Source organism: Somniosus microcephalus, chromosome 22, assembly GCF_052327205.1.
Source record: "Somniosus microcephalus isolate GS21.2 chromosome 22, FLI_Smic_1.0, whole genome shotgun sequence".
Taxonomy (NCBI): domain Eukaryota; kingdom Metazoa; phylum Chordata; class Chondrichthyes; order Squaliformes; family Somniosidae; genus Somniosus; species Somniosus microcephalus.
The window spans coordinates 44,496,814-44,517,554 of NC_141008.1; the positions used below are offsets into that span (position 1 = coordinate 44,496,814).

Below are 20,741 nucleotides of genomic sequence, written 5' to 3' on the forward strand. Positions count from 1 at the left end.
CTGTACCCTGGTGTCTGTTTTGCTTATAGACATAAGGGAAAAAAAGTTATGAACATCAGCAAAATCTGTTTTGTATAATGGAGTGTTGCTCCAGTATGTCGATGTACCAGGATATTAAATCTCTCAATGTTCTGACTATTGTAGCTGGACTATAACCTGAATGAGGGATTGTGTTTAGAGGGAATGGGCTAATGGAGTTCTGCAGCACAGTGACCTTTGATTTATTGCCGCGTTGCAACAAAAGATAAGGTCCCTATTAGTGGTATTAGCAGGTGCCTCCTGTACCTTTTAAGGGCAGTACAGTTAAATGCTGCCAGTGAACTGGATTCTGCCTTTAGTGCTCAACTGACACTCGTGTGTCTAATCCAAGCTTTTATTTAACTTTCTTCAGACAGCAGGAAATAGGATTTGTCCAAGTTTGGAGTAAGTAGAGTTGACGGTTCTTTACGGACCACCAGCAGCTTTAAAGGAAGGCTTTCAGCCTGGCTAATGTAAACAGATGAATAGATTGCAATAAGTGTACTGGTGCGTAGGTGGCCGAGGTCCTCCACTCTCTGAACAGATTGTTGCTTGTACTTTTCAGCTGTGACTGAGCCTGTGGAGACTTCCCGTTGGACAGAGGAAGAAATGGAAGTGGCCAAAAAAGGTTAGTGTGTCAAAAAAAAACATCCGTGTCCTTGTTCAGATAATCAAAGGCTGCACCTTGGCTGCTTTCAATCCCTCAGCAGTACCTCACTGCGCCATGCCTTTCCTATAGAGAGTTGCTCTCTTCCAGGACTGTTGACTAACCAGTCACTTGGCTGTATTTGTAAATACATTTATAAAATGATTAATTTGCAATCTATTAATTTAAAAGCTTTGTGAGTTCCATTAGTATTAGTATTACATAGACCCGGGTTCGAATCCGGCCTCGGGCGACTGTCTGTGTGGAGTTTGCACATTCTCCCCGTGTTTGCGTGGGTTTTCTCCGGGTGCTCCGGTTTCCTCCCACAGTCCAAAGGTGTGCGGGTTAGGTTGATTGGCTATGATAAATTGACCCTTAGTGTTAGGGAGATTAAATATGTGGGGTTACAGGGATAGGGTGGGATATGCGTTGGTGTAGGGGTTACGGGGATCGGGTGGGATATGTGTCGATGCAGGCTCGATGGGCCGAAATGGCCTCTATCTGCACTGTGGGGTTTCTGTGATTCTGTGAACGTACAGCACAGAAACAGGCCATTGGGCCCAATTGGTCTATGCTGCTGTTTATGCTCCTCACGAGCCTCCTCCCACTCTATCTACTTCATCTCACCTTATCAACATATCCTTCTATTAGAAGCCTCACTGTTGCATACAGTTTATGAAGTGTAATTCAGTCATAGAGTCATAACCGCACAGAAGGAGGCTGCAGGGCATTCTGGAGGGGGAGGGTGAACAGCCAGTTGTCGTGGTGCGTATAGGTACCAACGATACAGGTAAAAATTCCTGGGACATTGGAACCGGTTCTGGGGGAGGTGGGACCAGTACAAACTGGACGGTTTGCACCTGGGCGGGACCGGGACTGATGTCCCAGGGGGAGTGTTTGCTACTGCTGTTGGGAAGGGTTTAAACTAAAATGGCAGGGGGTTGGGAACCTGTGCCGGGAGACAGAGGAAACGGAAGCAAGGATAGAAGCAAAAGACAGGAAGGAGAAAAGCAAAAGTGGCGGTCAGAGAAATCAAGGGTGTAAATCAAACATGGCCACAGCAAATAATAATTCGAAAAGGTCTAAGAGTGTTAAAAAAAATAACAAGCCTGAAGGCTTTGGCCTAGAAATTCAGTTGTTAGTGCCAGCCGCTAGCGCCTTAGGAGAAGGAGAAGTGGGGCGCTAAGCGGCTAGCGCCTGGGCGCGGCGCGGCACGATCTGCACATCTCGCGAACTTCACTCAAGATTTAGCGGCGGCGCAAAACCGCAGCGCCCGCTCAGCTGCGCGCGCAGATCCTGACGTCATTTCATGGTGCAACGCCCTTGGTGCGCCCCGAACCGGAACTTCAGTGGCACCGCCCTTCTGTGCGCCTGGCGCCCCCAGCGACTGGTAGAGGGGGAACGGTTCCCAGTCGGTGTGGGGGGCGCTAATTAAAGGGGACTCCTCCTGCATTATAAGTGGCAGCCATTTTGTTCCACTCCTGTGTGAGAGACGGATATTTGGAGAGAGACAAAGGGAGAGAGCTTTCTGGTTTGACTCAGCGCTCGCACCGCACAGGTACTTCTGGCTTCAGGCCAGAGCTTTGCATTTGGATTTAACTTTCAGTGCCATAGCCTTGAGGCGCCACATATAATGGGGGCTGCAATGCATTCAAAGAGCTCAGAGACGCCGTGAGAGAGCGCCAGTCATGGCCAGACGGAGAAGGGCCAACAGGCATCTGCACAGGAGGCTTTACCCACCCAGGGTATACCGCCAGCAGTTCTCAAACCTGAACATGTCTGAGGAGCAGTGTTTTCGGAGGCTGCGATTCAGAAGGGAGGCGGTCACTGAGATCTGCCACCTGCTTCGCAGAGATCTGCAGCCACAGTTGAGGAGCAGGACGTCTCTGTCGGTGGCAGTGAAGATGACGGTGGCTCTCAACTTCTATGCCACCGGCTCCTTCCAATCCGCTACTGGGGACATTGCCAACATCTCCCAGTTTGCGGTACATTGCTGCATCCGCCAGGTGACCAATGCCCTTTTCAGAAGGAGACGTCAGTACATCTCCTTCCCCATGACCCTGGACAAACAGCAAGAGCGCGCAATGGGATTTGCAATAATAGCAGGCTTCCCCATGGTCTAGGGCGCCATTGACTGCACGCAGCACAGGCAGCTCATACTAGCTGTCAATGCCCGCTTTCCAGGAAGCAGCCACGATGCCTTCATCCTGCGCCAGACTTCTGTGGCAGACATTTTAGAAGCCCAGGCTCACCCACGAGGATGGCTTCTCGGGGACAAAGGCTATCCTTTGTGCACCTGGCTGATGACCCCGCTCCATGCGCCCAGCACCCCTGCTGAAGAGCGATACAATGACAGCCATCAAGCAACCAGGAACATCATTGAACACACAATCGGCGTGCTCAAGCAACGATTCCGTTGTCTGGATCGTTCCGGGGGAGCCCTGCAGTACTCGCCTGAGCGAGTCTCCCATTTCGTTGTGTGCTGCATGCTGCATAACTTGGCTATCCTCAGGACTCAGCCACTGCCAGCAGACATTAGAGGACCACCAGAGGAGGAGGAGGAGCACCAAGACTGGAGGGAGGCACAAAGTGCAAGGGCCGTCCGTCGGCGGCTTATTGCAACTCGGTTCTAGGCCCCCTCTCAGGGAATGGCTTGTGCCAATGAAAGATGATGAATGGAGCCGCTCCGCAAGCCCTCAGCCGGTCAAGGCAACAAATAGTTCAAAATGCAAACATGGACAATGTGATTAAAGAAATTTTTTTACTGTGCAAACCCTGTGCCCTTCCTGCATGACAAACTAATTCAGATAAACCCCCCAAAAAACAGTCAGAGACATAACTGGCTCTCAGAACCTTCAGAAAATGAAAAAAACAGTTAAACAAAAAGGACCATGATCCTCGGCCTTGATAAAAAACAAACACAACAGTCTGGGCCTTCATAAAAAACAAACCCAACAGTCTCGGCCTTCATATATTAAAAAAAACCTTCTCGGCCTCATATATAAAGAAAACATTTGGCCACACCTTCTACTTTTTCCCCTGCGAGGGTGATCTGCCTCGCTTCCGCGAGTGGCCCCTTCCCGCCCTGCAGCTCCTCCTCAATGGGACCCCAGTGGCTGCAGCAAGGCTGGGGGAAGGCTGCTGAGGGTCAGATGGTGAGACGGCAGATGCCCTTGGGGGACGGCCTGGACCAGCTCTGGGCTTGGAGGGCCCGGCTGCTGACTGCTCCAACTCTGCTTGGGCGGTGGCAGTCCTGCGGGTGGTGGCAGCTGCAGTGGAGGAGTGACAGTGTTGGCTGCAGGAATGCTGCCAACATGACAGAGCACAGGCACTCCCTGGTCGGCTGATACACTGGCACGGGCCAGCACTGCAGCATGCGCAGCAATCTGCTGAAGCACAGACTGCTGGGCTGCTGCGGCGCGGCGAGGGCCCCGTCGATGCCTGGCCGATCCAGCGAGGGTGGCAGCAGTTAGTGCCCGTGTGGCCCTGATCTGTGTCTGCATCACACCAGCCAGTGAATGCACGGCATGACTGAGCACTTGGCTGGAAGCCGCCTGTGATGCAGCGAAGTCCTGCTGACTCCTAGCCTGTGCTGCCGCAAAGTCCTGCAGACTCCTTGCCTGTGCTGCACTGAATTCTTGCAGACTCCTGGCCTGTGCTGCCCCGAATTCCTGAGCACTCCTTGCCAGTGACTCTATGGAGTCAGGCATCCTTGCCACTGCAACCATGAGCTCAGTGTGCCTGCGCTCAGCCTGGGCGCCCATTTCAGCAAGGAGCCGCACCTCCTCCGCTCACCGTAGCAGGACTCGAGGCCAGACTCTCCCTCCGGGGAGAAGGCCGCCGAGCTTCCCCACCCCTCCCGCGTTGCTGCAGCCCGCTGGGCCCCGGAGCTTCACTCTCCTCAGACCCTTCCCCCGCCTGCTCCCCTCCAGGGAAGACGTGTCCCCATCATGGCCATGGGCTGCCTCGGCTGAGGGTGGCACTGATGGGCCGGCTTCCTCTTCCTTCTCCTCGATTTCAGAATCAGTCACAGTGCCAGCTTGAGGGCCCGCCTCCTCACCTGGCGATTCAGCATCTGAAAGCAGGGAGGCACAAGAGTTGCTTTAGAGTGAGGACAGGGCGGCAGCGAGGGAGGCATGAGTGCTGCCATGCACTGCATTGGTTCGATCGTGGCAAAGGATGCTGGTGTGAAGCACAAGTGGAAAGAGAGAGGTCAAAAAGGTGATGACCTTACCATTGCTGCCCAGAACAGGGTTGGCATCTCCACTGGTAACGGGGCCAATCAGACGGCCTGCCATAATGCGCTCCACACGCTGCTCCAGGTCGCTGAGCTGTTTGAGGTCAGGACGGCCTCCCCCGGTCCGTCGCTGCTGCCTGCGGTTGTGGGCCAGCTTGCCCTGCAAGAGAAAGGACGGCCTCCAAGTAGTGTCAAGCCCTGATCTTGCCTGCACTGCCTCCCATGGTGGAATAGCCCCGACAGTGTCAAGCCCTGATCGTGCCTGCACCGCCTCCCATGGTGGAATCGGCCTGACGGTATCAAGCCCTGATCTTGCCTGCACTGCCTCCCATGGTGGAATAGTCCTGACAGTGTGTAAAGTGCTGAATGTGCAAGTGATTTTCATGACAGTGCCATAGCTGCTGGATGAGGGCTGGGCATTGGGGCTTTCAGGTCCCTTTGGCCATAAAGTGAGGTGCACATGCAGGGATGAGGAGGATACTGGAAAGGGTACTCACCCTGACAACCCAAGTGAGGCCATTAAACTTTTTTCTGCATTGCACAGGAGACCTGCCAACCATGCTGTTGGTGGTCACCCTGTTTGCCACCTCCCTCCAGGCTTTTCTATACTCGCTGGGCAGCGGCCTCCTGCCACTATCAGGGAAGAGGACAAGTCGCCTGCACTCCACTGCGCCAACCAGTAGCTTCAGGGCACCCTCGCTGAAGCGCTGCGCTCGCTCCCTAGCCTTCTCCATAGTCGTGGGCGTTGAGCTGTTGAAGTAGCTATGTTCAGGCCTTGATTCAGGGCTGCTGTGCGCAGGGCGTGGCAGCCAAACAAATCCACCCTCCCCCTTTAAGAGCTGACCGGCGCCAGCGTGTCTGTCTTCAATCAGCAACTCGCCGCACCTGCGCTACGCCCGCCCTCGGTGGTAGCACCCCGGCTCGCTGGTTTAGCGCCTTATGATAGTCGTGCATCGCCTGCTTTAGCGCAGCAGCAACCTCTTGGGGCGATGCAACTGAATATCGGCGAAGGTGGCGCTAAGTTGCGCCGGGCGCTAAATTTAGCGAACGCCCGGCTGTAGCGCCCCAAACGTGGCTATACTGAATTTCTAGGCCTTTGTGTCTTAATGCGAGGTGCATTCGTAATAAGGTGGATGAATTCGCTGCGCAAATAGATGTAAACAGATATGATGTAATTGGGATTACGGAGACATGGCTCCAGGGTGACCAAGGCTGGGAAATCAACATTCAGGGGTATTCAATATTCAGGAAAGACAAGCAAAAAGGAAGTGGAGGTGGGGTAGCATTGCTGGTTAAAGAGGAGATTAACACAATAGTAAGGAAGGATGATGTGGAATCTGGATGGGTAGAGCTGAGAAATATCAAGGGGCAGAAAACATTAGTGGGAGTTGCATACAGACCCCCAAACAGTAATGCTGAGGTTGGGGATGGCATTAAACGGGAAATTAGAGATGCGTGCAATAAGGGCACAGCAGTTATTATGGGTGACTTTAATCTACATATAGATTGGGCTAACCAAATTAGTAACAATACTGTGGAGGGGGAATTCCTGGTGTGTATACGGGATGGTTTCCTGGACCAATATGTCGAGGAACCAACTAGAGATCAGGCCATCTTAGACTGGGTATTATGTAATGAGAAAGGATTAATTAGCAATCTTGTTGTGCGAGGCCCATTGGGGCGGAGCGATCATAATATGATAGAATTCTTCATTAAGATGGAGAGTGAAGTATTTGACTCGGAGACTAGGGTCCTGAATTTAAATAAAGGAAACTACGATGGTATGAGGCGCGAGTTGGCTAGGATGGATTGGGGAACGTTACTTAAAGGGTTGACGGCGGATAGGCAATGGCAAACATTTAAAGATCGCATGGATGAATTTGTTCATCCCTGTTTGGCATTAAAAATAAAACAAAAAAGGTGACTCAACCGTGGCTAACAAGGGAAATTAGGGATAGCATAAGATCCAAGGAGAGGACATATAAATTTTCTAGAAAAAGCGACAAACCTGAGGATTGGGAGCAGTTTAGGATTCAGCAAAGGAGGACCAAGGGATTAATTAAGAGGGGGGAAATAGAGTATGAGAGTAAGCTTGCAGGGAACATAAAAACTGACTGTAAAAGCTTCTATAGATATGTGAAGAGAAAAAGATTGGTGAAGTCAAGCGTAGGTCCCTTGCAGTCAGAATCAGGGGAATTTATAATGGGGAACAAAGAAATGGCAGACCAGTTAAATACATACTTTGGTTCTGTCTTCGCAAAGGAGGACACAAATAACCTCCCAGAGATGTTGGGGAACATAGGGTCTAATGAGAGGGAGGAACTAAATGAAATCAGTATTTGTAGGGAAATGGTGTTCGGAAAATTGATGGGATTGAAGGCCGATAACTCCCCAGGGCCTGATAATCTGCATCCTAGGGTACTTAAGGAAGTGGCCCTAGAAATAGTAGATGCTTTGCTAGTCACCTTCCAAAATTATATAGACTCTGGAACAATTCCCATGGATTGGAGGGTAGCTAATGTAACTCCGCTATTCAAAAAAGGTGGCAGAGAGAAAACAGGGAATTATAGACCGGTAAGCCTGACATCGGTAGTGGGGAAAATGCTAGAGTCCATTATAAAAGATGTAATAGCAGAGCACTTGGAAAACAGTGACAGGATCGGACAAAGTCAACATGGATTTACAAAAGGTAAATCGTGCTTGACTAATCATCTGGAATTTTTTGAGGTTATAACTGCTAGAATAGATAAGGGAGAACCAGTGGATGTGGTGTATTTGGACTTTGAGAAGGCTTTCGATACGGTCCCGCATAAGAGATTAGCATGTAAAGTTAAAGTACATGGGATTGGGGGTAAGGTACTGACTTGAATAGAGAACTGGTTGGCAGACAGGAAGCAAAGAGTTGGAATAAACGGGTCTTTCTCCGAGTGGCAGGCAGTGACTAGTGGGGTACCGCAGGGATCGGTGCTAGGACCCCTGCTATTCACAATATATATTAATGATCTAGACGAGGGAACTAGATGTAATATCTCCAAATTTGCAGACGACACAAAGCTGAGATATGGGGAGAAAGCAGGGACAGGGTACTGAATTTAGATGATCAGCCATGATCTCATTAAATGGCGGAGCAGGCTCGAGGAGCCGAATGACCTACTCCTGTTCCTATCTTCTATGTTTCTGTTTGGCCCGTTGAGCCCGCGCCGGCTCTCTGCAGAGCAATCCAGTCAGTTCCATTCCCCCGCTCTATCCCAGTAGCACTGCAAGTTTATTTTCCTCAAGTGCCTATCCAGTTTCCCCTTGAAAACATTGAGTGTCTCCGCTTCCACCACATCCGCCGGCAGCGAGTTACAGGCCCTCACCACTCGCTGCGTTAAAAAGTTTTTCCTCACACCCCCCCTGTATCTCTTGCCCAAAACCTTCAATCTGTGTCCCCTAGTCCTTGTACTATCAACTTGTGGGAACAGCCTTTCCCCGCCTAGCCTATCCATACCCGTCATAATCTTGCACACCTCCATCAAATCACCCGTCAACCTCCTTTGCTCCAATGAAAACAGATCCAGCTTCTCCAACCTGTCCTTGTAGCTAAGAGCTCCCACCCCCGGAACCATTCTGGTAAATCTCCTCTGCACCCTCTCCAAGGGCCTTCACGTCCTTCCTAAACTGTGGTGACCAGAACTGGGCACAATACTCCAGTTGTGGCCTAACCAGTGCTTTATAAAGATTCAGCATAACTTCTCTACTTTTGTACTCAATACCTCTATTTATGAAACCATATGCATTGCTAACCACACTCTCAATATGTCCCGCCACCTTCAGGGACCTATGCACCTCTGTCCCTGCACGCTCTTCAAAACTATGCCATTAAGTGTATATTGCCTCTCCCTGTTCCTTCTGCCAAAATGCATCACCTCACACTTCTCTGTATTAAATTCCATCTGCCACTTGTCTGCCCATTCTGATAGCCTTTCTATGTCCTGTTGTAGTTGATTGATATCATCCTCACTGTTTGCCATACCCCCAAGTTTGGTGTCATCGGCAAATTTAGAAATTCTACTTTTTATTCCAATATCCAGGTCATATATCAAAAAAAACAGTGGCTTCAGCACTGACCCTTGGGGAACACCACTGTCTACCATCCTCCAGTCTGAAAAATAGCCATTTACCACAATTGCTGTTTTCTGTCCTTAAGACAATTCCTTATCCAAGCTGTCACTGACCCACCTATTCCATGAGTCTCAATTTTGTTAACCAGCCTTCTATGTGGTACTTTGTCAAACGCCTTCCTAAAATCCATGCAGACAACATCCCTTCATCGATCCTCCCTGTTACTTCATCAAAAAATTCAATTAGATTAGTCAAAAATGATCTGCCTGTTACAAATCCGTGTTGGCTCTCCTTAATTAGTTTTAAACCTCTCCAAGTGCCCGTTAATTGTTTCCTTGATTATTGTTTCTAAAGCTTTACCCACCACTGATGTTAAACTGACTGGCCTGTAGTTACTAGGATTGTCCTTAAACCTTTTCTTGAACAATGGTGTCATATTTGCCACTTTCCAATCCTCGGGCACCTCCCCCACACCTAGGGAAGATTGGAAAGCCCTCCCCCAATTCCCTTAGCAATCTGGGATGCATACCATCTCGACCAGGCAACTTAACCACTCTTAAGCATACCCAGCCTTTCTAGTACATCCTGACTATCAATTTTCACCCCTTCCATTGCTTCTACCTTTTCCACTGCTACTGATATTTTGTCAGCATCCACTTCCTTAGTACAAAGTACTCATTGAGTATTCTAGCCTTGCCCTGCGCCTATAACTCATACGTTTAAAAACACCTGCTTTTTATGTTGTGAAAGGTGCATGGACAAACAGCTGAACGCTGTTGAGAGGGGCTTTTCTTGCTTGTTGCCATAATTGACATAATTCTCACTGTGAGTTGCCTCAGGTTGCCAGCTATGCAGTGTTGTAGAAATAATGGAAAGACTGATTATCAGATTTTAAATATTTAATCTAGGCTGACACTTCAGTGCAGTACTGAGGGAGTGCTGCACTATCGGAGGTGCCGTCTTTTGGATGAGATGTTGAACCGAGGCCCTGTCTGCACGGTCAAGTAGACGTAAAAGATGGGAGAGATGATAAAATTCACAGGAGCCTCCTGGCCAAAGCAGTGGGGGCAGAAGAAGCTCTGTACATTATGATCTGATTTTGTTGAGCTGGGAGCTTAGTTGGATGAAATTGAGGCTTTTGCAGAGGACAGAAGTTCAAGGTCAGAAAGTAGAAGGTCAGAGGGGGTGGTGCAAGCTGGTAAGGAGTGAGGTTGGGAGAGAGAGGGTCAGAAGAAAGTAAAGAAGAGGGAGATTGGCTGACGTTCAAAAGTTGGTCGAGTTTCTGGTTGTTGCTGCCAGCAGAGATGAGAAACCGTTTATTGTTGCAGTGCGTCACTCTATACCGTCACTCCACATCAGCTGATGGGTGATGTGGAGTGATGTTATAGATTGACACACTGTTACTGGAGAGCGGTGATGGTTATTGGTGTGGTAGAGAGGGTGGGTTTTGTGAAGTATTGAGTGCAGTAGTCAGGGACGTGATGAATATATTGAGAGATCTGTGGTAATGAGTGGATCTGAAATTGGAGGAGGGCAACTTTAGCCTCAATCCATGCGGGATGGATCAGAGCTGGAGGCAGGGGCTTGTTCTTTCAAAGGTCTGGATAGCAACATATGCAGAGGATTCAGGGTGCAGGATCTGGGAGCAAGTTTTGAATCTGTAGGGTTTAATAGTTGGTGAAGAAATGGTCTTAGGATCACATCCCATTTCTGAAGATTACTCCATTGTACCTCACTTATATGCTTCAAAAAACATTCATGTTCCAAATGCTGAGTGCAATTTTTAAAATAAATCATGTTTTTTGACTGAATAACTGGAGCTTCGTTGCAGGTCAGGTCTGCTGAAAACCTCTGGCAATGTGCCTGGCGTTGAGCAGGAAGGGGCGTGCTGGCAGTCACCCTGTTGTTTTGCAACCTCGGATTTAGTTCTGGAGTTCACTGGTGGTTTGGCCCCTCATTATCTTTCTCTGAATTGTTGAAGCTCTGTTTTCAGTTTTTGTGCCATATATGGTGGCAGAGTTGGGACAGAATTCATCAGTTCAGCTCCTGTTTGTAAATGCAGACAAAGTTTGAACGGTTTTGAAATTTGGTTTAGATTTGTTCTCCAGTTTGCACACTGTCTGGTTATGTCACACGTAGCTCTGAAGAGCGGCCCTGTCTGCACAGAGGTAAAGCTCAGCACTGCACAGCTCACTTTCTCCATGTTTAGTTGTGCAGATGATCTTTTCCCATTAACCTTCTAAATACTGCGAGTCGTGGCATGCATTGACTTTCATTATTGATTTTTCTCCAGTACAGTTTCCAGTTCTTCTTGTTGCTGTAATATTACTGAACTTGTACAAACAGTAAATCTTGTGAATGTGTGGTGCACTGCAGGTAGAGGAGGCTGCTGTGACCTTGGGGGGTGCGGGGGGGGGGGGGCAGGAGGCTGCTGGGGGGAGGGGGCAGGAGCCTGCTGGGGGGAGGGGGGCAGGAGCCTGCTGGGGGGAGGGGGGCAGGAGGCTGCTGTGAGCTGGGGGGAGGGGGGCAGGAGGCTGCTGTGAGCTGGGGGAAGGGGGGCAGGAGGCTGCTGAGAGCTGGGGGAGGGGCCAGGAGGCTGCTGTGAACTGGGGGAGGGGGGCAGAAGGCTGCTGTGAGCTAGGGGGAGGGGGGCAGGAGGCTGCTGTGAGCTGGGGGGAGGGGGGCAGGAGGCTGCTGAGAGCTGGGGGAGGGGCCAGGAGGCTGCTGTGAACTGGGGGAGGGGGCAGGAGGCTGCTGTGAGTGGCGGGGGGGGGCAGGAGGCTGCTGTGAGCTGGGGCGGAGGGGGGCAGGAGGCTGCTGTGAGCTGGGGGGAGGGGGGCAGGAGGTTGCTGTGAACTGGGGGGGGGAGCGGTAGGAGGCTGAGGCTGCTATGAACTGGGGGAGGGGGCAGGCGGCTGCTGTGACCTGGGGGGAGGGGGGCAGGAGGCTGCTGTGAACTGGGGGAGGGGGCAGGAGGCTGCTGTGAGCTGGGGGGAGGGGGGCAGGAGGCTGCTGTGAACTGGGGGAGGGGGCAGGAGGCTGCTGGGGGGAGGGGGGCAGGAGGCTGCTGTGAACTGGGGGGGCGGGCAGGAGGCTGTTGTGAGCTGGGGGGAGGGGGGCAGGAGGGGGGGGTGCGGGGGAGGGGGGTGCGGAGGCTGCCGGGGGGGGGGTGCGGGGGGAGGGTGTGCGGAGGCTGCCGGGGGGGGGGGCAGGAGGCTGCTGGGGGGAGGGGGGCAGGAGCCTGCTGGGGGGAGGGGGGCAGGAGGCTGCTGTGAGCTGGGGGGAGGGGGGCAGGAGGCTGCTGTGAGCTGGGGGAAGGGGGGCAGGAGGCTGCTGAGAGCTGGGGGAGGGGCCAGGAGGCTGCTGTGAACTGGGGGAGGGGGGCAGAAGGCTGCTGTGAGCTAGGGGGAGGGGGTGTGAGCTGGGGGGAGGGGGGCAGGAGGCTGCTGTGAGCTGGGGGGAGGGGGGCAGGAGGCTGCTGAGAGCTGGGGGAGGGGCCAGGAGGCTGCTGTGAACTGGGGGAGGGGGCAGGAGGCTGCTTTGAGTGGGGGGGGGGTGCAGGAGGCTGCTGTGAGCTGGGGGGAGGGGGGCAGGAGGCTGGGGGGAGGGGGGCAGGAGGTTGCTGTGAACTGGGGGGGGAAGCGGTAGGAGGCTGAGGCTGCTGTGAACTGGGGGAGGGGGCAGGGGGCTGCTGTGACCTGGGGGGAGGGGGGCAGGAGGCTGCTGTGAACTGGGGGAGGGGGCAGGAGGCTGCTGTGAGCTGGGGGGAGGGGGGCAGGAGGCTGCTGTGAACTGGGGGGGGCGGGCAGGAGGCTGCTGTGAGCTGGGGGGAGGGGGGCAGGAGGCTGCTGTGAGCTGGGAGGGGGCAGGAGGCTGCTGTGACCTGGGGGCGGGGGCGGGAAAGAGGCTGCTGTAGACCTTGGAGGAAGGGCGTGGGAGGTTCTTATGCTGTGTTGTCGCCGGGGTAAGGAGGCACTTTCCATCCTGGGGAGAGGGGGATTTGCTGTGGGCCTTGGGGGAGAAGCAGCTCAGGAGATTGCTGGAGGCAGCTGCAACTGTGGGGTTGAGGAGGAAGAGATATGTGAGGACACGGGTGTAAAAAGTCGGATAGCCAGTTGGTAACAAATAGGAGACTAGAGCCTAGTCTTTAATCGCTTACAGGCCTTTATTTATAGACATATACACGTTACATACTGTGCACCCCCCCCCCCCCCCAAAGATAAGGTCACAACCCTTCGCCATCCTACTCCATATATGTGAGAGCAAGAGCGTCCCCAATTAGTTCCCACCACAATTAACACCCAATTGCTGTACACCATTTGAATACAATTAACAATGGCTGTGGGGCGGAGGAGCGAGGAGGCAGGTGGGGGGTGGTGAGGAGGCGAGGATGAGGGGCGAGGAGGTTGCTGCTGCCCTGAAGGGGAGAAGGAAAATATGCGTGGCCCTCGAGGGGCTCCATATATGTATTGCCTAAAACAAAATAATCTTGCTTTTGTGTGTTTGTGGTATGTTAGCTGGGTTGCTCATCAAGTTCAGTCATTATATAATCAGTAAACTGTCATTTTAAACTTGCCTTTGTTGAGAGGTTTACAGCATAATATTGAGGTTGTGTAAAAATGATTAGAAGTTGTAAAAACAGAAAATGCTGGAAATACTCAGCAGGTCAGGCAGCACCGATGGAAAGAGAAACAGAGTTAATGTTTCAGGTCAATGACCTTGCGTCAGAACTGGAAAAGATAAAGAGAGATAACAAGTTTAATGCAAGTGCAGAGGGAGAGAAAGGGGAGGGGAGGAAAGAACAAAAGGGAAGGTCTGTGAACGGGGTGTTCTCTATAACATCGCTCTACTCCGCCCCTGCCTTAGCTCATCTGCTGCTGAAACCCTCATCCATGCCTTTGTTATTTCTAGACTTGACTATTCCAATGCTCCCCTGGCCGGCCTCCCGTCTCCACCCTACGTAAACTTCAGCTCATCCAAAACTCTGCTGCCCGTATCCTAACTCGCATCAAGTCCCGTTCACCCATCATCCCTGTGCTTGAACATTAGAATATACGAATTAGGGCAGTAGGCCACTCGGCCCCTCGAGCCTGCTCCGCCATTCAGTAAGATCATGGCTGATCTGATTACTCCACATCCCCGCCTATCCCGATAACCTTTCACCCCCCTTGCTTAGCAAGAATCTATCTACCTCTGCCATAAAAGTATTCAAGGAAGAGTTCCGAAGACTCACGACTCTCTGTGAGAAAAAAAAATTCTCCTCATCTCTGTCTTAAATGTGTAGTGTCCGTGTGTAGATAAAGACACTGAAGACAGGAGTTGGTTCATCGGTATTTACTAAGCAAGTCTGGGGGGGTTTCTAAAGGATATACACAATACACAGGCTTATATAGCCCAAGTGGCAATTACCGGCATTACGCACACCTGGGGCTCTTAAAGGCATATACACCACAATTCCTCCCCTTCTAGCTAACTAGTACATCATATTTTAAGTAATTATTAATTACATGTTATATGCAAAATAATATACATTGCTGTATTAATTAATTATAAGTTAGTCTCTCAGGAGGCTTCCTGACTCGGTCCGGATAATGCCTCGGGGGTGTAGTAGTTTCTGGTGGTGTAGTAGGTTCTTCTGGCAAGGCTGATTCGGCTTGAAGGCCAGTGTCGGGTTCATCGGGCTCCAGTATCACCGGATCGGAGGTAGATATGGGTATCTCTACTTCATCGTTAGATGTATAGAGTGGTGGTGTAGGTTGTCCCTTTTCGGATGACTTGATGATTTGGTCAGCATGGCGCCTTATTATGCTGTCTCCGATGTCCACGGTATACATCAGTGGTCCTAATCGTGTGCAGATAGTTCCAGGCTGCCATTTCTCGGTACGGTAGTCCCGGGCCAAAACCGGTTGGCCTATCTGGAAGGCCCTAGTTGGCCTTTCATTCATGCCCTGAAACTGCCGGTTCTCCACGTCCCTTCGGATGTTGGGCTTGACCAAATCCAGCTGGCATCTTAGGTTTCTATTGTAGAACATCATGGCGGGAGTTTGGTTAGTAACCATATGCGTTGCATTCCTGTATGCAAACAAGAAGTTATCCACCTTGTGCTGAAGTTTTATGTCTTCATTACCCATGGCCTTGATGGCCTTCTTGAAGGTCTGGACAAACCTTTCAGCCAATCCATTGGTGGCGGGATGGTATGGGGCGGACGTGTAGTGCTTTACCCCATTGTTCTTTAAGAACTTTCTGAATTCTTCGGACACAAATTGCGGTCCATTATCAGAACATATCTGCTCCGGCAGCCCATTCCTGGCAAATATGGTCCTTAATACTGTGATGGTCTTTTCCGTGGTGGTGGAGGACATCTTTATTACCTCCGGCCACTTGGAGTGTGCATCAACTGCGATTAAGAACATTGAGTCCATAAATGGACCAGCAAAGTCGATGTGCACCCTTTGCCAGGGAGATGAGGGCCACTCCCATGGATGTAGAGGGGCCTGTGGCGGAGCATTTTGGACCTTCTGGCATCCTAGGCAGCTCTTGGTCATGTCTTCGATGTCTCCATCGATACCTGGCCACCATACAAACGCCCTAGCTAGGTTCTTCATTTTCACTCCACCCAGATGCCCCTCGTGAAGCTCCTTTAGCACTTTATCCTGGAGTTTGGGTGGAATCACCACTCTGGATCCACACATCAAGGTTCCTTGGCACACTGACAGCTGTTCTCTTCTTTGCGAGAATGCTGGCAACAGTGGTTCGCCATGTGCTGGCCATCCCTTCACTGTTAAATCGTAGACCCGTGAGAGAGTAGGGTCATTTCTTGTCTCCCTTTCAATGGCAGAATTTGTCACCGGTAGACATTCCACTATGGTAGAGTGGAATATCTCTACTGGTTCTACTGTAGGTGCCTCTTCTATCGTTGGCAACGGTAGGCGTGATAAACCGTCAGCATTCCCATGCTGTTTTGACCCTTTGTATTCAATGTTGTATTGGTGTGCCCCTAGAAAAAGGGACCACCTCTGTAGTCTTTGTGCCGTCATAATGGGGACACCTTTTTTAGGGTTGAATATGGAGATGAGGGGTTGATGGTCAGTCAGCAAGGTAAATTTTTGTCCGTGTAGGTAATGGTTGAATTTCTTCACTCCCCATACCAGGCTGAGTGCTTCCCTGTCTATCTGGGCATAGTTACGCTCAGCTGAGTTCAATGAGTGTGACGCAAAAGCTATCGGCCGTTCCGAGCCATCAGGGAATCTATGGGACAATACCGCTCCTATGCCGTAAGGGGATGCATCGCACGCCAGTCTGATTGGTAGTGATGGGTTGTAATGAGCCAAAATTTTCTCGGATGTGATTAAGTCTTTACATTTATGGAAGGCACGTTTACAGTCTTCGTTCCATTTCCAAATCACTCCTGTCTGTAGAAGATCATTAAGAGGGTGTAGAATAGTTGATAAGTTCGGTAAAAATTTATGATAGTAATTTATTAATCCCAGGAATGACCTTAATTGTGAAACATTTTCAGGTGCTGGGGCTTTTATAACTGCTTCAATTTTTTCAGGTGACTTATGCAACCCTTCCTTATTAATTATGTGGCCACAATATGATATCTGATTTTGGAAAAATTTGCACTTGGGGCGATTTGCTCGTAGGCCCCGTTCTTTCAGCCTAGTGAGCACCTGCTCCAAATTGGCAAGGTGCTCGTTGTCGTTTTCTCCTGTTATAAGGATGTCGTCTAGGTAGCATTGAGTCCCCGGAATCCCTTGCAGGACTTGCTCCATAGCTCTTTGCCAGATAGCTGGAGCTGATGCTATTCCAAAAACCAGTCGATTGTACTGGTACAGGCCTTTGTGTGTGTTTATTGTGAGATACTTTTTAGAGGTCTCCTCAACCTCCATCTGTAGATATGCCTGTGCCAAGTCAATTTTTGTGAAACGTTTCCCTCCGGATAGTGAGGCGAAAATATCTTCTATCCTCGGAAGAGGATACTGTACCGTGTGAAGGACCGGGTTTACAGTCACCTTAAAGTCCCCACAGATGCGAATTTTTTTCTGTTCCTCAGAGTTATTTTTCAATGTTTTTTTCATGACTGGAACGATGGGTGTTGCCCATTCGCTCCAATCTATTTTGGATAATACGCCTGCCTTTTCCAAATTCTTCAGCTCTGCCTCGACTGCCGGACGTATTGCGTATGGCACCGGTCTTGCCTTAAAAAAATTTTGGAATTGCTGTATCTTCCACTTTTATTGAGGCGGTGATGCCTTTCAAGGTTCCTAGTTTCTCTTGAAACACTTCTTTGGCGTTGGCCAAGATGTCTTTTAATCGTTCAGGTATGATGTCATCATTGTTTTTTTCCTTACTGGTCACCGTCAGTGCCTGAATGGAGTGCCAGTCTAAACGTATCTTCCTTATCCATTCACGTCCCAACAACGGTGGACCACCATCTTGTAGAATGTATAAATACAACTTTTGTATTTCTTCGCCGTTGTATACCACAGGCACCCTTATTTTTCCTTTGGGGTAGACTTTCTGCCCCGTATATGTTTTTAAGATAATGGATGTGTCTTTTAGAGGTATATGCGAAAATAGCCTCTCGTAATCTCGTCGATTTATTACGGTTAGAGCTGATCCTGTATCTAGCTCCATTTTAACTGGGGACCCTGCTATTGTGAAGGTAACCCAAATGGTTTGGTAATCCTCTTTGGCAAGTACATTATGTAATTTGAGACAGCTTAGTCTCTTGTTTCCGGAGTCGCTATCGCTATTCTGGTCTTCGGAGCTATTGTCCGTCATCATTTGTACCTTCCTGTACTTTTCTTTATTGATTTTTTGTTTTCTGTCAGTGGATTTATTTTGTCCAGATTGGCATACCCGTGCAATGTGTCCAATCTTACCACATTGCCTGCATGCTTTGCTCTTGAACCAGCAGTCCCTCTGGTTATGGGTGGATCTGCCGCAGCGACAACATCTTCCGAACTCCTGTGTCATTTCATGGGTGCCGAAGTCCTGTGTCTCTTGTTGTATCTCTGCAGCTCTTTTTGCTGCTGCTTCGTATGATACAGCCATACTGAAAGCTTTGTCCAATGTTAAATCTTTTTCAGAAAGCAGTCTTTTTTGTGTTCCTTCACTTAAGAGACCGCAAACAAATTTGTCTCGAAGATAATCCGATAGTCCTGCTCCGAATTGGCAGTACTTTGATAGCTTTCTTAATTCGGTTAGGTAATCAGCGTTACTTTCATTCTTGTGTTGATTTCTCTTGAAAAACTTGAATCGTTCCGCTATCAGCAGCGGTGTTGGGTTTAAATGCTCCTGCAGGGTATCAACAATTTCTTTAAAAGTCTTGTCCTTTGGTTTGGCTGGAGTGATTAAATTTCGTAACAGCCCGTATGTCTTCGCGCCCATTAAGTTCAGAAGTACTGAAGCTTTTTTTTCATCTGTTATTCCATTTGCAGTGCAATAAACCTCTACTCTTTCCACGTATGTGGTCCAATCTTCTATTTCGCCATCAAAAGCCTCAATATTACCAGATTTAGGCATTTCAGAAAAGATATGGCGCTTCCCGCGCTCTCTCTTTTCTCTGTAGCAACGATATGGCGCTTCCCGCGCTTTCCCGCCGCTGCTACCGATAACAATGCTGTTTTACTGTGGTTTCCGTTTATTCACTGTTGGAGACTCGTTCTCGACGGAGGTCTAAACGCTGACCTGCTTGCCGCGCCGGCCGTCTCTCGAGTGCACCCTCCCAGTCCGTTATTGCTTGCCTCCGATTTCGCTGCCTGTCTCAGCTGTAGAGCCCGCCGCTGGAGCTCCAGCCTGACGCCCAGGAAGGATTAGCGCAGTACCTGCCACCAGCTTGGCCAGCTGGTGAAATCGCAGTTTCTCTTCCTTCCTTGAGTCTTCTGGACGCTGGAGGAATCGATGTCCTTGAGGTGCTGCCGAATTGCAGGTAAGTCCGTTTCCACTTCGTCGCCACTGTAGTGTCCGTGTGTAGATAAAGACACTGAAGACAGGAGTTGGTTCATAGGTATTTACTAAGCAAGTCTGGGGGGGGTTTCTAAAGGATATACACAATACACAGGCTTATATAGCCCAAGTGGCAATTACCGGCATTACGCACACCTGGGGCTCTTAAAGGCATATACACCACAAAATGGGCGATCCCTTATTTTTAAACAGTGACCCCTAATTCTAGATTCTCCCACAAGAGGAAACATCCTCTCCACATCCACCCTATCAAGATCCCTCAGGATCTTATATGTTTCAATCAAGCCACCTCTTACTCTTATAAACTCCAGCAGATACAAGCCTAGCCTGTCCAACCTTTCCTCATAAGACAACCCGCCCATTCCAGGTATTAGTCTAGTAAACCTTCTTTGAACTGCTTCCAACACATTTACATCCTTCCTTAAGTAAGGAGACCAATACCGTACACAGTACTCCAGATGTGGTCTCACCAATGCCCTGTATAATTGAAGCATAACCTCCCTACTTTTGTATTCAATTCCCCTCGCAATAAACAATAACATTCTATTAGCTTTCCTAATTACTTGCTGTACCTGCATACTAACCTTTTGCGATTCATGCAATAGGACACCCAGATCCCTCTGCATCTCAGAGCTCTGCAATATCTCACCGTTTAGATAATATGCTTTTTTATTCTTCCTGCCAAAATGGACAATTTCACATTTTCCCACATTATACTCCATTTGACAGATCTTTGCCCACTCACTTAACCTATCTATATCCCTTTGTAGCCTCCTTATGTCCTCTTCACAATTTACTTTCCTACCTATCTTTGTGTCATCAGCAAATTTAGCAACCATACCTTCGGTCCCTTCATCCAAGTCATTTATATAAATTGTAAAAAGTTGAGGCCCCAGCACTGATCCCCGTGGCAAATCACTCGTTACATCTTGCCAAATCAGAAAATGACCCATTTATGCCTACTCTCTGTTTCTTGTTAGCCAGCCAATCTTCTATCCATGCCAATATGTTATCCCCTACACCATGAGCTTTTATTTTCCGCAATAACCTTTGATGTGGCACCTTATCAAATGCCTTCTGGAAATCTAAGTACAGTACATCCACCGGTTCCCCTTTATCCACAGTACATGTTACTTCCTCAAAGAACTCCAATAAATTGGTTAAACATGATTTCCCTTTCACAAAACCACGTTGACTCTGCCTGATTACCTTGAACTTTTCTAAGTGCCCTGCAATAATATAGTCTTTAATAATAGCTTCTAACATCTTCCCTATGACAGATGTTAAGCTAACTGGCCTGTAGTTTCCTGCTTTCTGTCTTCGTCCCTTTTTGAATAAGGAGTTACATTCGCTATTTTCCAATCTAATGGAACCTTCCCTGAATCTAGAGAATTTTGGAAATTTAAAACCAAGGCATCAACTATCTCACTAGCCACTTCTTTTAAGACCCTAGGATGAAGTCCATCAGGTCCCGGGGACTTGTCAGCCCGCAGCTCCAACAATTTGCTCAGTACCACTTCCCTGGTGATTGTAATTTTCTTGAGTTCCTCCCTCCCTTCCATTTCCTGATTTACAGCTATTTCTGGGATGTTACCTGTATCCTCTATAGTGAAGACCGATGCAAAATACCTGTTCAATTCAACTGCCATCTCCTTATTTTCCATTATTAATTCCCCAGACTCACTTTCTATAGGACCAATGCTCACTTTGTTAACTCTTTTCTTTTTTAAGTATCTATAGAAACTTTTACTATCTTTTTAT

The 20,741-nt window shown here is 49.4% G+C and overlaps 1 protein-coding gene across 12 annotated transcripts in view; it reads left to right on the forward strand.

The window, feature by feature from the left end:
• Positions 1-20,741, forward strand: part of ncor1 (nuclear receptor corepressor 1) — a 372,353-nt gene that overhangs the window by 235,404 nt on the left and 116,208 nt on the right. For all 12 annotated transcript variants that reach the window (XM_085964552.1, XM_085964550.1, XM_085964555.1 and 9 more), the window contains one exon: positions 584-646. In XM_085964552.1, the coding sequence (XP_085820678.1) occupies positions 584-646 (63 nt within the window). The remainder of the gene's footprint in view (positions 1-583; positions 647-20,741) is intronic.